Genomic DNA, 16,398 nt, shown 5'->3' on the forward strand with positions numbered 1-16,398 from the left:
GCTTTCGAAATGGGCACTCTCTATTTATCCTAAAATTCTAGTTCAAAATTGAGCTTCCGAATATTTTATCGCAAATGCAACACCGTTTTGTAATTGACTGTAACGGTCTGGAAAATGTTTCGGAATCTCCGAACAAAGAGGACAACCTCTTAAGGTACGTCTCCTTTTTTTTTTTAATTTCTTCTCTTAAATTTTCCATTCTATCTGATTATTTTTCACGAATGTTCGGTTGCAGGACATAGGATTTTCTGGTAACCTTTCCAAAACATTTCAGAACCACTCGTTTCTGTTCGATTCGAAGATAAATCGTAATTTGACTGGCTACTTCAAGTAAGCATTGAAATGCGATTGTTTGTTTTGTTTTAGAGTTCCACTTTAATTAGCAGCAGAAAGGACGCTATTTAGAGCAAAAAAAAAAAAAAAAAAAAAAACAGCGATTCGTAAATAAATCGCACGGCTAAGAGCCAATGAGGTTGCGAGGATCACCAGTGATTTAAAATGAATGTCATAAAAGTTCTACTGGGTTTGATTGTCAGTGGTGAAAGTTAGATCGACTATGCCGGGCGTCATATAGCACCCGCCTTACATGGGGTTAGTGAAGAACAAATTATATTTCTCTGAAAACATTTTAGATGATCATTTTAAAACTATTTTAAAAAGGCAAAATAAAAAAAATGTATATATTTGAGTTTAAATCTAGTGAAAACCACCGCAAAAACTCTCTCTAAATGGTTTAAGTCTAACTGTTCGTAAAGAGCTACGAAAATTTGCAAGTTACTTCTAAAATCATTTTGGCGCAATTAAAATTTTCAAAATAACCTGCAAGCTTTTTCAACAAAACACAGATGTGAACAGAAGCTGTCAGGTATGTCAAGAACAAGTCAAGCTAACATATTTATCAGAAATCTTTTCATGTCTGGCAAAATGCAAAATTTGAAAGCTCCATTTTTTCCTCGCTGTTTCTTTTGAAATACAAAATATACCTGTTTAAGATAGTCATTATAATGAACGCTTCGTTAATAGAATTGAGAATTAATTGCCTTTTTCAAATATGGCACACAGGCTGCAGATACCCTATAGGTCCTTTGTTTATGGCTCTGTGTACATCTATTTTGTCTCAGTCGATAGACATGAAAGAAGAAAGAAAGACTCGTCATATATTGCCTATTGATCAGCCGGTTATCACAGCAACAGCTCACATTATGCAAGCTCCGGAAAATCTTTTTGAAACGTATTGAGAGGTGTGCAATATGTGATGTGCGAGGTGTCTGCATGTTTTGCATTTTCCAAAATTCTCCTTCAATCAGTGTTTGCTCCAATCAACTTCAGATCACGTTTGTTTTACTCTGTAAGTATTTTGAACAACCAGTTCTAATTTAAAATAATATTTTACGTACTTTCCTCGAGATAATCTCATAAAAAGTCGCTTTAAAAACCGTTTGCAATTAGACCCGCACACGACGACTCTTTTAATTGAATTTCGTTGCTATGACAACCCTTTTAAATGCTAATAATGATGACCATAATAGAAGCCTGAGCCTAAGGAAACAGGCGATCTAATCAAACCTTTGATGCGTTTACTCGTTTCCGTTTATGGAGTTTTCTCAACATTTTGTTGCGCTTAGCGCTCCAGAATTTCACATGCCGTTTCGCTAAGGCTGACTGGTCAGCGCAGGTTTAACGCAAATATCGAAACCAAATTGTAAGTACCTTTTCTTTCTTCGAAATAATACATACAAATATAGTCAGTCGCCGAAATTTGATTCAAACGCGGCAGAGTAGGAGTCGATTTGACTGAACGGAAGGTGGGCTCCTGTTTGACTTGACCGTGTTATTCGAGCGCTTCGAAAGTCGCTGAAATTTCAACGCTTGGTGATTCTCGAGTGGCGAATTTTCGCACGGAAACGATGTGAGAACGCGACCAGATGAAAAGCTGATGCTCTCTTATCGACGAATTGCTGTTATGAATATTTTTCAAGGAATATAGTACGCCGCAGATGGGTAGTGGTTGTTCAAGATCGGTTGTGGATATATCCAGCTCAAACTGGAAACAAGACACTAGAAATTCTGTCTCGAATACGTCGACAACAAACTGTTCTGGATCCACGATAAAAACCATCGCTGAAGCCGCAATGTAAGTAAAACATATCTTGTATTTACTTGTATCTCGCATTTAAAAGTATTGGCGAGTACTTTTCTTTTGCACTGTCCGCACTGTGAGATTTTTAGCAGAAAATTTTCATGACAATGTGGTAGAGATTAATGAACGCAGCGCTTTCATGAGCGGTCTTAAACGGTTTATTTTTGAAGTATCGCAACATCCAAGACACGCCGAAATCTATACTTTTGTCAGCGAAAAAACCGCATTCATATCAAAAGATCTTAGTTTATCAACGTAGCTAACACCCTAGAATATAATTCAAAACTCTGTAGTCAAAAAAAACAAAAAAAAAAACCCGAAACAGTTGCTATGAAAAGATGAGTTAAATTTTTATTTACAATGGTATACTGCAGTGCCATCTTTCATCCAATTAACACAAGAAAGGGGAGGCTCATTCTTATTCATAAAAAAAATATATGCTTTGATCATAAGGGTAAGACTTACACAAGACCTGAATGCCAAATCGTGACTGATTGCAAAAAGAAGACTCGACAGCTACTGATAACACACCTGCCAAAGCGAATAAGAAGGACGTAAGACGTTTGTGTCACTGGCAGAACGCCGGCAATCAGCTGCCATTGTAAAGGAACTACAACATCCCATCATTTCGATCTCGTTTCCCTTCTTCCTTTGAAAGCTAATCATGTAAGCTACATCTTTCTCTTTTAACGACACTGTTAAATTTTCCACAACCTGGTTCTTGTTGACTAATGACTTTTTGAACGCTTAAACCAAAACATTCTTTGAACGGAAAACAAGTTTACGTTTTGACGTCTTTTTTTTTAAAAAAACATCGTTTGTATGTGCATAAATTTCGCTTGTTGGCCCCACGTGTTCTCTCGAATCATAGAAGACATTTCTGAGCAGTGAATTTGTAATTAGAAACAACAAACTACCATTTATAATTTTTCTTCCTTCCTCGCATAGCACTACCTTTCAATTGGTTACCGAAAAAGAAAAAAAGTTAAAATGCAAGAAACTAATTTTGCAAAGCTTTTTGTTATAATGGATCACTCACAGACTACAGCAGGTGAAACAACAAAAAAAACTACGAGATTCATTTCACAGGCAGCGGCGAGGCAAAGCGCTGTCCCCGTTGACACCCCGCAAATGAAAATAAAAATATAAATATCACGGCGATATTACAAATTATTTTATGGTGAACGTTCTCCCTTGAAGTTGGTTATCGTCTCCTAGCTGTGAAACCACAAAAGTATTTTATTATCTTGACACTGGTGGTAAAGACCGTAGTTTCCCGACCTCAACCCACCGTACTAACAATCGTTGGCTTTTCATCAACAATAGATTTAAAAGGCAATTAAACCGCCATTGTGGCTGTACATCTGAAAGTGTTATTAGTTGAACCGCATCTCTTTTAACGGTCGATCTGACAGTTTGGCCAAACAACAAACCAACATCCTCTTATTGACTATATTTTCTTTTCATTTTTTTTTTTTTTTTTTTTTTTTTTTTTTTTTTTTTCGCAAAATGAAATGTTATGTTCTGCATTTCAGCCGTCGGTTTCCTAATTTAATGAAAAATATCGGTAACTGTTATGCTTCAAAATGTCAAGTAATTTTAGGCCCTGTCCACTCTACGACGGAGAAATTTAAAAACGCAGCTTTATTTCTACGATAAGGTCTACCTTCCACACTAATCTGTCACGACAACGGAGCTTTTCGAAAACGTTCTTCAAACCGGAGGAATTTGAAAACGCCGACTTTGCGTTAGTGTGGACGGAGAACATTTTGAAACCGGAGCTTTTCAAAACGATGACGTTACAATAACCATGTTATGTCTCCCTCAAGTACAAATCCAAAATAGCCAGTGATTGTGTTGTCAAATTTCTCCGGCGTAGTGTGGACGGAAAACATTTGATGCGTTTTCACAGAAAAAACCGCCGTTTTCAAATTTCTCCGGCGAAGTGTGGACGAGGCTTAAGTTTTTGCATGGGTCACAAGCATGACAGAATTCGATTCCGAAGCAAAAGTATGAAAGAATTCTTTTCCGAAAGAATCCGTACACTATATGTTTTTAATTCAGAATGTGTACACAATTATGGAGCAATATTTATTATCAATGTCTGACAATCATGCTCGCACCCAGTTCTTTTGTTAACCCTTTATCGACAAGCAATAACCTTACACCTAACTTGCCAAGTACCCGATTACTGCCTTTTAAAGTCATGATATAAATAAACTGGTTCTTTAAAGACCAGGGGCCCGTTTCTCCAAGGTCCCGAAATGTTTTCGCACCCGGAAAGCCGTAGCAAGATCTCAAACCTTATGATTACAGAGCTGTTTTATTCACATATTCTTAATATAAACACAGGTTCCATTCCGTACAAGAAGTTTCAAGCGTATAGACCTCTGTCTTAAAACACCGATTAACTAAAAATGGCTTTTTGGGTCCAAAAAGTTTCCGGGGATTTCAAGAAACGGGCCCCAGGAGGAAAGAAAAAAAACAGTGGCTAGTCTTAAATCATTTCACAAAAAGTGGTAACCGAAAAAAATGTATGCACCAGCGAGTTTTGCCACTTATTAGAATGTGACTGACAAAAAAACTTGACTTTTTCCTGGTCTCTATGGAGTAGTTATCGATCAATCGATCAATTTAAAAGAAAATATCTTCCAGTTAACCGTGTTTGTGTAATGGAGACATAATTTTAACACCGGGATAGGCGTTCCTCGTAGATCTTAACAACTTCTGTGTCTACATTGATTTCGTCTGCAATAGATTTTCGAGTTAGCTACAAGTTCCTTCGGTAATCTTAGGTGGTGTTCTATTCGGATCGACCGTTTCAAACCGCAGCCTGTTTGGCTTGATACTGTTGACGTTCCTCAATAGAACACTTTTCCAACCGTTCTCGGTTGAAACAAGGTAACTCCTGGGAAAAGCTGCAATCACGCCACATAATAACGCAAATGCTTTTTCAACTGTTTCAACCTGGTTTGAGGTCGCTAGAAAAAGTTAATCCACCAAACTAACCGAAAATGTTTTTTTTTTTTTTTTTTTTTTTTTTTTCAAATAGAACACACACACACAAAAAACCCAACCAACCAGAAACGGGTACGAACAACTTAATTTTACGCGCCATTTTGTGTTGTGTAACTACATAGGTCAGAGAATTCTAACAAATCCGAACTCAAATCAAATCCGAAAGAAATGGATAAGAGTGAAAAAAGCATAGACAGTACACTAGTTTTCAAAATGAACAACAACCCACATCAACATATACATCTCTCTAGTTTCTCTGGTGCGTATGTCTATGGCAGAATTATTTTGAAAGCCACATTATATTCAAAACCCGTCAGAAGTACGTGTAGTTTTTCGATTCCAACCCTGCAAAAAACTTTGCGAATCAAAATCTCATGTTGTAACTCCAAAAAATACTCATGGTTAGGTATAAAAGTTAACTACAGACATCTGAATGTCTGAAAAGACTATTATTTGCGGGGTTCTACAGGGATATATTATTGTTATTTTTTGTTGTTGTTTCTCTTGATTTTGAATTATATTTATGATATTTATGAGCAAAACCGATAAATTGAGTAATGTCTTGTTTTTACACGACACTAGCCAAGACGTCAGCAAACTTGACCTATAGAAAACACAGGACTATATTAGTGTACAAGAACTACGGATATTAGCGTCCAAGAACTGCGGACATTCACTTTTAATATTTCCCTGAATAATTTTTAACTTTTGCAAAAATAGTTCAAAGTAAAAATTGCATATTAAATTGATGGCAGAAAGAGATTGACAGAACATAAAAACTAAACGTTTCCAAATTTAACCAGAGTGGTAATTTTGTCTTCTTGAAATCCTGTCACAAAATCGCCTAAATGCTTGCAAATTTGACTTGTGATAATCCACTTCGTTCCTAGTAATGCTGTACTTCTTTCTTATACGCGCTTTCAGTGTTACGTGCATAGCAACTATCTCTCGACATGCCATCTTTCGACATGCTATGTAACCTGGCCTACGTTAAAATGTAAGCACAAATGGCTTCTTTACGGTCGAACTCGACTTTTCATCATGAAAGATGGATTTATTTGACATCAAACCAAGGCTAGGAGTATCAAGAAAACATTCTGTGAGGGTTAAATCGACTGCTTTGAATGTTTACATCTTTCGAATATTAACTGAGCGGTACGGCTCAATTCTACCGTAATTAAGTCACCATTGAGAGCCGATCGACTACACTAAAATCGTTTGAATTATCCCGTAAATCGGAATTCCACAATCTCCTTCATTCATTTAAGGTCAGTAATTATCATATACTTGTCATTTGTTCCGCTAATAACCGGAACAATTGCTAGTTTTAAAGGTAAACGATATTTCAGCCGCTTACATAGCATGTCGAAAGATGGAATGTCGAGAGATGGTCGAAAGATATCGCCTATGCACGTAACACTGAAAGCGGGTGTAAGCTATTTGTTCTGTACAGTCTTGTTAACCAATTTGTTAATACATGTGAAGGTATTTGGCGATATGGAATGAATTTTTTTAAAGAGAACTTTCGATAATCGGTCGGGACACTTTGTTAAAGCTCATCAAGGTTTCCTGAATATTAATTAGTCTTGTTAGCAAAGCCATTCCATTGGAACTTTCCAGTATGTATAGAGAAAGAAACATTGATTCACACAGCAACAATAAAATGTACGAACTTAGACGTTTTTGAGAATCATGACAATAGCATCATTAGCCTCCATCGCTTGTAGGTACATGTAGAAGGCAGCCACCTAGTCGATGAACAAAATATTCGTTTTAATTTATATTTGCCATTTGTGACTTACTCACTCGGCCTTTCGAGTCAGTGCTGTATAATCGAAATAAATTTGAATAGAAAACAAAAGCGCGTAACTCTAAAAGGCGGTCGTTGGGTTCATTAGGAGGTAGTCAGAGCCAAAAGAGTGGTCGTATAAAAAAGATGGTCCTATAAGGCAAAGTACGCTTCATTCTACAAAAACTGCGACACTAGACGCAACATAAGAAGCAGTTAAATCAATGGCTCTTATGCTATGGACACCAACGTAATATATAACTGTTTTAACCATTCATCTTCTAGCTGGAGTCCATTCAAGCTCAGCCGTACTGAAGCCGAGGAATTGCTGTCTCGAGCGGAGCCTGGTGCCTTTGTTTTTTCCCATGACATGACATCAGAGTTGTTTCTATCGATTTCGTAAGAAAGTTTTTTCATGTCTCCTGCTATACATAACTTTAAAGAAGCTGTTTCCTTGGCTGCAGAATTGCATATCCCTTATTGGTCGTTCGCTGCTTCACTCTCTTTGTTAATTTTGTGTTGGTGTCGTTTTCTGTTTGATTTTTTGTTCCTTTCTGTTTATTTCTTGTTTTGTACATTGCATATTTTTTAATTTTCGCCAGTGGTGTTGATCTCCTTGTGCCCTAACACGTTCATTTCAAAGGCTTTGCTTGAGTAAGGTCAACATAACTCTTGTGTTCTTGTCTCTCACAGCGTCGGAAAATACGTTTGTCATCACGCAGTCCTAACACGTGACCAAGGCTATTACGTCGGTGCTAGGCGGTTCACGACAATAGGAGATGTGGTTGATTATTTCACAGACCACCCTTTGGGAGAAACTACTTTAAAACAAGAGGTAAAGTCTCATTAAGGACCTGCCAGATAGTTATTAGGGGTTGTATATGGTCAAACCTCCAATAACCGCAACTCTTTTTGCTCCCTCCCGATAGACGGTCCATACATTCACCCTTATTTTATCCTCTCTACAACGACCACCTCGATCTTCACAACGGCAACGGCTGCTAAAGTGCGTTTCAACTGCCAAAATAACCTTTCCACAACGGGTGACGGGACTTTATATTATTTATTTGAATGCCTCGTGCCCTGTTACAGTGATTTTTCAGATAAGAGAACTGAATTAATCTGTGGCCCTAGAAGTACAGAACATCTGCCAAATTATCTGATGTCGTCACAGTTAAAATAATTTTGTTTTGTCTCCGTTCATTATAGTGCAGAACAGCACCAAGGTGCACGTCTCAAGTTCAAATCAAACACCATCCAGATATAACTATCCCCTGCCCGCCAAATATCGCTACAAATGGACAAAACACCAGCGATCTTGACAGCAATCAGAGGCTTTCCACCGGTCAAACGACCGTCTGCGGTACAATTAACCAATCACAATCACCCAAAATAACGCTGACGTCACATCCTTCAGCTGATGATAAGACTCCCGGGGAGGTTGATGATGCTGTTCGGGTAGCAATGGAAACTAACAAGCATCAACTGCCGAAGAATGGTCCCCGAGTTGATTCGTTAACAAAGAAAGCGCTGACAAGAAGCATGGCAATCGATAGAAGTGACTCTTCGGGAGGTAAGCACGGTATCCTTACTACTGAACAGGGACAGACGTCGCAATTTAGACGGGGCGTGTGGGTGGGTAGGGGGGGGCGGGGGTGGTGGCTGGGTCAGGGGTAAGAGTGGAGACGGCGGAAAACGAGAGGAATAGGGAAGATTTCTGACTTTGGATTGCGTAATATGTTGTAACAACACCGGGCACATTAAACAACGGAACACGAGGCGGAAATTAAAGTTATTCAATTAATTTCAACAGAATTTCAAGAAACAGCACTTTCACCTCTGTTACCAACAAGAAATTCAGCAGTGAAATGAGGCATGGCTTAGAGCAGAAACACAGCTTCACATCAGTAGAGTCCGATAATTTCAAGTCCGTTTGAAAGAAACGCGCGAGCAATAGAGTTTTGCTGTACCCAGGGCCTCAATTTGGAGGAAGCTTAGTTGGACAGCGACCCGTGGAATTATGCAACTGGTTTTTAACTCGACGGTTTACAAATTTCGAGTCTGACGTGTAGAGCTCCTGAAATGTTTGATTACTGTCATGAGATTACCTTAAGCATTTTAGAAGATGCGGCCATCGTTATGGCAGGTTAAGAAAGCTGATGACGAAAATTTTCTCTGTATGAGCGGGGTAAAATAGTTTTCTCACGGTTTATTGTGGTCAGAAAATGTGAAGCTAGAATTTCCAACCGTCAAGTGAAAAAAATTCAAGACCACCTCTGGTTTGGGTTACCTCGAAGTTTTCAGTATTTTCTTAACGAAATTGTCACGGAAAGACTACTGTAAAAAAAACATTATAAAACGAGTAGTGGTAATTCAAATTACAAGGCGATAAACGCTAAGTGGAGTGAACGCTGATGATTTGCGAAATTTGCGCGAGGTAGTTTTCGCGGTAACAACGCATTCTCGTTCCCAGTACTAATCGTTTTAAAATTTCTTTATGAGTAGCACTAGTCATAGGAAGAAAATTCAAATATTTACATTGTCTGACCTCGGGGAGCACGCTGTAACCTCAGCTTTGCAAAACTCTTCGCAAGGAGCGAAGGCAAAAAAAGGACGAGGCCAATATCCAGCCATCTCAACCGAATAAGCTTGGTCAATAAAAGATTTATTATATGGTATAAAACACCAATATATATATATATATATATATATATATATATATATATATATATATATATATATCTGTACTTTTTTATCTTCAAGGACTGCAAGGAAGCCAGTTGCATGCAAAAATCAATGGCGCGTACCTTTTTATCCTGATTGAATACAATAATTTGATTGGTTTACATTTTTGACGAGTAAATGTCTAACCTCTGAATGGAATTAAGGTGATTCCTTAGTATTGCATTGCGTATCACTACTGTGATTTTCGCGTGATTAGCGCGCGCACATGAGTGCGTGCGCGTACGAAACGTAAGAGATTTCCCTCAAACTAAGCTCGATAGCGAAATAAATGCTCCTTTACTCTTAAACGAGCACGGTGACCTCCACTTTTTATTTCATAATTTCAATAACTGAGAAAAAAATTAGCAAAAATCTATGGCTACTTTTTTGGCAAATGAAATACATACTGCAGAGGGAGACATAACGGCCCCAACAGCACATGTCCAAATTGTGTATCCTTTAAAGGATAAAATAATGCAGGGTATTTGAAGACATTTTCTCTGGGACGTAGACAAATAAACAAACAAAGAAAGTCAAACTCTGTGTCATATAACACGCTACATTTAAAAATAATCGAGCTTATTTGTTGCGCACGGAGATTACCATAAGTCACCTAGATAACAGTATTTGTCAGAATTGTGGCGTGAAAACAAATACGGTGACCCCCTCTTTTTATTACGTTTTTAATATCTCCTTGTCCTGTCAGCATACCAAGTTTCATTTGAAATCTATAGCGGTTTACTAGGGGATCACCTAAACAAATGGACGAAACCGCTCGAACTCCTCGATCGAAGCAGTTTTTAAACCTCAAAAATGTCTCAAAATGGCTTCAATTTTCAGCAATTAAGTTCTAAAGAAGATTTAACCATTAGAGCAAGACTTGTTCATTTCATCTGCCCTTCTCTTTCGCCGATCCTTGCTTGAAAGAATAATTGCTGGGCTCTGTGGCGCTACAAAGCTGTCGGATTCATCACACTCGAAAAGCTTGTCTTCCTCGGCCATGTTTTTCAACAAGTTTTCAGCGTTTGGCACTCAAAACTTCTCCAATAATATTCGCGTTTGAGCCTCTTTTGTTCAAGGAGCGATGAAGATTTCGTCGAAAAGACGTCAAACTGACAGGCTTGTACTATGCCGTCTAGTTTCTTCACGATTTTGTAAACATTTGCACAACAGCAAATTCATTTCTCCCTCGAGTATGTCACATAGTTCCCTATATTCTCGTTTTCTTGGAAATAATACCGCTTCAATGCCTTCATGTCATTTTGTGTTTATACTTAAGCTTGTTGCAAAATAATTTCATGAAACTCGTCAACATTTTTGTTTTCTGTTTTCATTCTCGTTGGGGCTTTCAGTCTTCTCGTTTTCCAATTCCATTGATACAGAAATCGTCAGGGAAAATATTTTTCACGGCGCAAATTACGAAAGAAAATTTCGGTTAACCGGCCACTACTTCTGAGAAATCTTTCTTGCGGGACACAGCGCGTAATCCCAAGCGGATAACATAGCTCCATCTTGCCCGCTCGGGTAGCCAATCACAGCGCAGGATTTGGTTCGTCTTGCTCGCTCACGGAGTTAGCCATATAATAATATCTCTATTAAGCCCGCTTTTCTAGAGGTACAATTTTGCCATAAGCCCCTTTTCTCCCTGCACCTAGCTTTTATCGTTTGGCAACAATTTTGTTTGTTTGTTTGCTTGTTTTTGTCGTTTTGTTGTTTGTTGGTTCAGTAAAGCTCTCAGCTCCCTGGGGAAAAATAACTGAACAGTTGCTGTAGTAGTCTCCTAAGACAAATAATTAGCTAGATTATGTGTCTACAGGTCATGGAAATACGTCCAGATAAATAAAAGACACACAAAATAAATAATCATTGTCTTTGATTTTCACAGTTGAGTAAAAAAAAAAAAAAACCTTTTCTCTGATATGTCTTACATCCGGTGTTTACGGTAGTCACACTTAGTTGTAGTTACATTTGAATTTTGTCTTTGCAAGCGAATCTTTTTTAAACAGCCACTCCTCGCTGAATTACGAGGTGAAGTATAATGATTAACGCGCTGGCTTGTAAATAGGTATGACCACTTATATCTAGGTATGCTAATAACATGAAATGAATTAAGCTCTTTTCTGGAAGGAGACGTATTAATCTCGCAAGCGTAGATGGCCTGATTAGAAGAAAACAAAAATGGCCGTATTAACCTTGTATTAGAGCTTTCCATTTCTTCTTTCCACTTCTTATCAAGAAAAAAACAGCTGCCGGCGGCGAGACAGACATGGGTGTGTATTCGGGAAAAATTACGAACTAGGAAAACGCTCCGAGGTCGAATAAATGACTTTACTGCAGTGCAACAACATAGTACTTATGAGAATACGTCCAGGTAAATGAAAGAAAATTGGCAATTCTTGTTTAAAAGCCGTTTTTGCAAAATTTGAGTTGCCAAACTCGGGGTGCGGCTTATCTGCGAGTGCGGCTTATCTGCCTGTGTTTGCAGTAGTTACATTGGCTCCGGTCGGTGACGTGATTTCTAAGAAACTGACATGGGTTCGTTACTTAGCCTGCTTTAAGTTAGCTAAAAAGTATTAACCTACCTGAAACAGCTGAGAAAATCAGTGATACTGTACAAGCTGAAGCAAAATGATCGTTGCAACTTACTGGCGTGAAAATGAGAGTGAACTCTTGCTATGTAATTAGCCTGGTATGTTGATTTGAAATTCAGTAAAGCTCTCCCTGGGGAAAAAAAAAATAACTAACTGAACAAAGGTTGTAATAATCTACGAAGACAAATAATTAGCTAGACTTGTTGACTGGAAGAACAAAACAATAACAATGGCCGTAATACCTAGAGTTGGAGGTTTGCTACATGCTTTCCACTTTTTATCAAGCAAAAAAAAAAAGCTGTCGGCGGCGAGACAGACATGGGTGTTAAACTGAAAACAATTGCTCCGCGCGCAATCGAATCAATGGCCATACTACGGCGCAACAACTTCAACGAGGCAGTACCACTCTTGCTAACGAATCAACACAAGAACTGTCTAGAACGTATGGTAATAGGTCCAGGGAAATAAAGGACGTCAAAAAAAAAAAAAAAAAAAAAACCCGGTCAATTATTGTCCTTGATAACCAATAAGAAACTCGTCCTCTCCCTATTTTGACGCGCGAGGAAAAAAAGATAGGTACGCAGTGCGTACGCAAACAGCTGGGCATACAATCATGCTTATTGGCCTATCAAGAATGAGACGTTTTTTAATGAACCTTCGTCATCTTATCTAAGACATGAACAATGCATACATGAGACAGCGAGGCTTAAAAGAACGAGTCAAAACGGTTTTAAGTTTGTTAATGTCTTAGTCCTTGGTAGGCTACTTAAATCACAAGTGCCGCTATGAGCACTTGTTTTCCTTCAAGTAAATTAAGAAATGCAGTCGTATTTTTCATGTGTGCAGAATAATCAATGTAAAAGGTATGGATAGACGCAGACTGGAAAGAATACTCAAAAACATCAATTTACATTTTAAAGCATGTTGCGATCGATCCTTGATCATCGTCAGTTGAAAATTAAACGATCTACAAATAAATTTATTAAAACTTTTTAGTAAGGCTATTATGTAGAGCAATAAAAAACATTTTTTTTTTTTTACAAACAACTGTGATCAATTTATACTTAATCTCATAGAAATAACAAAAGCGTGAAACAAGTGAATAAACAGCACCTAAGGCATGCAGACGAGATAACCAATATTAATGTCTTGGCTATCCTGCATGGACATTACAAAATAAAGTAGCTGAAAAAAGACTAACATTGATAAAAAAAAAAAAAAAAAGTGTGCGTGGGGTCAGAAAAAAATTAGCAGGAGTGAGATGGAGAAAAGATTTGAGTGTGAGGACACAGGAGTAGTGGGAGGAAGCAAAATATTTCCCGTTGTTATTCTGTTTGGCTGTGAAACACACAATAAAGAAAAATTCCTGTGTGGTACCAAAATAAATTTTTGCCTTTCCTGACTTCTAATTATTATCAGCCATTTAGCCATGTTTGCTGTATCGCAGATTCACAATTTTATAGTCAGAACCATATTTGCAAGAGCAAAAATGCGCCTTAAACGCAAACGCTGCAGCTAACATTCCAACCATCGAGAGGCACGGGGCATTGGTCAGTTACTCGTTGCCATCTCTCGTTGCAGTTGACAGTGCTTTTAGGCGCTAAATTCAGCTGAACATTGTTTGCTCCTTGTATTTTTGCAGTTAACAGTGCTTTTAGGCGCTAATTTCAGTTATACACCGCGGCACGGTGCAGTTTGCATAATCAAAAAATGCCCCGTGCCTCTCGACGGTTGGAGGCGACTTTGTCACGATGGCGAGGTCGCTAAGCTAGAAATTCAAATCCTGTGCCCAAGATAATCGGTTACGGATCGAAATGGAGCCGAAATGGAAAGCAAGAGCTGAAAAACCAGCGATTCTCGGGCGGTTAAGATAAACTTTGAAACCTTGGGAGAAACCGAATGGGAAGAAGAGTTATCGACGGCTACCATGAGACAATTCTGACGAGATTAGACCATTTTTGTGGAATTTACAGAGCTTTGAGTGCGGGCCGTCGGGCCAGTGGGTCGCCCGCCTTTCGTTTCTCTTTAGGGGAAGGCAAACCGCCAGAAAGTAAAACTCGCCTAAATGGCTCTAAACCACCTCCAGGAACCCAGAGACACTAAAACAACGCAACGCAAACATAAGCCATTTTATTCAAATTATTTTCTACACGTAGCATTTAGAGTAATTTTCGAAGTATTCTCATACATTGTCTTATAAACGGCTAAAATTGTAACGTAATCGCCAACAGCATAATGTCACGTATTAATCGTATACAACGTCTGGGCCGCCTGTGATCTAACCTAAAAAACGAAACAGCAAAAAACATTCTCCACCATATTGTCGATATACTCACAATTCTGTAAGGCGTAATCCCGTTTAAGACGCGCTATTTTCCAACTTTTGTACAAAGAGCACAAACACACTCTTTTCGATAAAAGGATTGCTTTCTACTGATCTCTTGATATCCTACTCGTACCAATCCACGAACGAGAGCCATAATCCGATTGGCTACTAAAGCAAAAATGGCGGGAATCTCGCGTGTTCGGTTTTATCACTAAGAAAACAAACATAATGTCTAAAAATAAACAAAACTCTCAACGAAGTGCAAAACACATTTTACCACGACATATCGATCCTGTTGCATTTTCATGAACTGCTCAAGACTCATGATCATGCATGTCATATCAAAGAAATCAATCTATTTTGTAGCGACCGTGTATTTGGGATACTAGTGTAAGAAGGCCACATCATGGGTTCAACGTATACCTCACGTGTCACGCGTCACGCGCTAAAAGCCAATACTAGGAAGAAATCAATCTATTTTGTAGCGACCTTGTTAATTTGGGATACTTAAGAGCAGCTTCGCCTAAATATCAACTAGACTTGGAAATAGCGAAAAAATCGAATTTCTTCAAACTCGCCCAGAATGAAGCCCTACAGGCACTAGTTACAAAAATATCGTTTTAAGTTCGATAAATCAAAAATTATTTTTTTCCGCAATTTTTTCGTTTCGATGCCCCAAATCGGCCAAAATCCATCGAAAATGAGCGGCATATTCAGAGGCTCGTAAACTCAAAAGTAAAAATCTTCATTACAAACTGATTGCACCGTCGTATTTGTACTTCCTTTCTTGTCTATTTAGAGCTAAATAGATCGTGATTTGATGAGAACTTAAATATTTGACGAATTTTCTAAATTAACGACCCAAGACAGCTTTACAAGAGGTCTACATTTAGCCTATTTTCAAATGCTAAAAAGGCGTTCTGGTACACGGCTTTTCCCAAAACGACTAGTTTGGCGTGAAAGAGCATTCTTTCTTCTTCAAATTAGTGAAATAAAATTTTTGGGTAAATAAAATCGCGAGCGCTGAGATAGCGAACTAAATGCAGCACTTCTTCCTGAAAACGTGACCTTTGACCCGAGCGTAACGAAACCGATTACTGCAAGAAAACCCGCAAGAAAAGCAAATGCTTCGTTATTTTGAAACAATTTCTAGTGATATCTCTCCGAAACCATGATTGCAAGAAACTATTTCCAGATATGAAATCTTACAGGGTCAAAAAAGGAGCTAAAGGGCGCATTTTGACACAATAACTTTGTTTGCTGAGAATTGAAGTCAATGACCGTTAACGAATTCCAGTGAAATTTGCAAACTTGAAGTATGTTAGCCGATACTTACCTGAATATTTATATTGATAGAAGAGTCGTCTTCTTGGATTAACCTTCAAAAGATGCAGGATCCAGATTTGAAAACCTCTAAAAGAAGAAATGTTTAATGTTCCGTGACCTGCCCGCTGCTATAAATTAGCTTAAATTCCATGCACATGCCGACCGCATGTTTGTCGTAAAACCAACTGAACTCCACTGACAGTTTCCATGGGCAACCCCAAAATAAACAATCCCCAAAAATGTAAAGTGAAATTGGCTGTCTTCATGAACAGTTAGAAGCTAGAGTCAAGTTCCATTACCTTTTAAAGGTGCTTGATTCTACTTTGTTCACTCAGTAGTTACTGTCACGTTCGAATACTGCGTAGTATCGGTCACGCCAAAACACTGCAGACCGTGCAGACTGAGTAAGTTCCCATACAAAGTCTTGTACGCGTTTGTCTATTGAATCAAAAGTCAATTCTGCGCTTGTGCAGCCTGTGGATAA

The 16,398-nt window shown here is 38.4% G+C and overlaps 1 protein-coding gene across 1 annotated transcript; it reads left to right on the forward strand.

Annotated features, from left to right (window-relative positions):
- The first annotated feature begins 1,547 nt into the window (after positions 1 to 1,547).
- Positions 1,548 to 9,453, forward strand: LOC145481731 (uncharacterized). The gene is made up of 6 exons (XM_081460258.1): positions 1,548 to 1,702; positions 1,980 to 2,134; positions 7,233 to 7,346; positions 7,641 to 7,782; positions 8,157 to 8,520; positions 8,761 to 9,453. Exons 2-6 carry the CDS (start codon positions 1,998 to 2,000, stop codon positions 8,817 to 8,819), a joined length of 816 nt encoding a protein of 271 aa, XP_081316384.1. The 5' UTR covers positions 1,548 to 1,702; positions 1,980 to 1,997; the 3' UTR covers positions 8,820 to 9,453.
- The last annotated feature ends 6,945 nt before the right edge of the window (positions 9,454 to 16,398 follow it).

Source organism: Orbicella franksi, chromosome 3 (genome assembly GCF_964199315.1).
Source record: "Orbicella franksi chromosome 3, jaOrbFran1.1, whole genome shotgun sequence".
NCBI classification, from domain to species: Eukaryota; Metazoa; Cnidaria; class Anthozoa; order Scleractinia; family Merulinidae; genus Orbicella; species Orbicella franksi.

Excerpts from the sequence above, each read along its gene's own strand:
- LOC145481731 (XM_081460258.1), top strand. The coding sequence starts at position 1,998 with ATGGGTAGTGGTTGTTCAAGATCGGTTGTGGATATATCCAGCTCAAAC. Across the intron at positions 7,347-7,640 it reads GAGTTGTTTCTATCGATTTC|CGTCGGAAAATACGTTTGTC; the intron begins GTAAGAAAGTTT and ends TGTCTCTCACAG. Across the intron at positions 7,783-8,156 it reads AAACTACTTTAAAACAAGAG|TGCAGAACAGCACCAAGGTG; the intron begins GTAAAGTCTCAT and ends CGTTCATTATAG.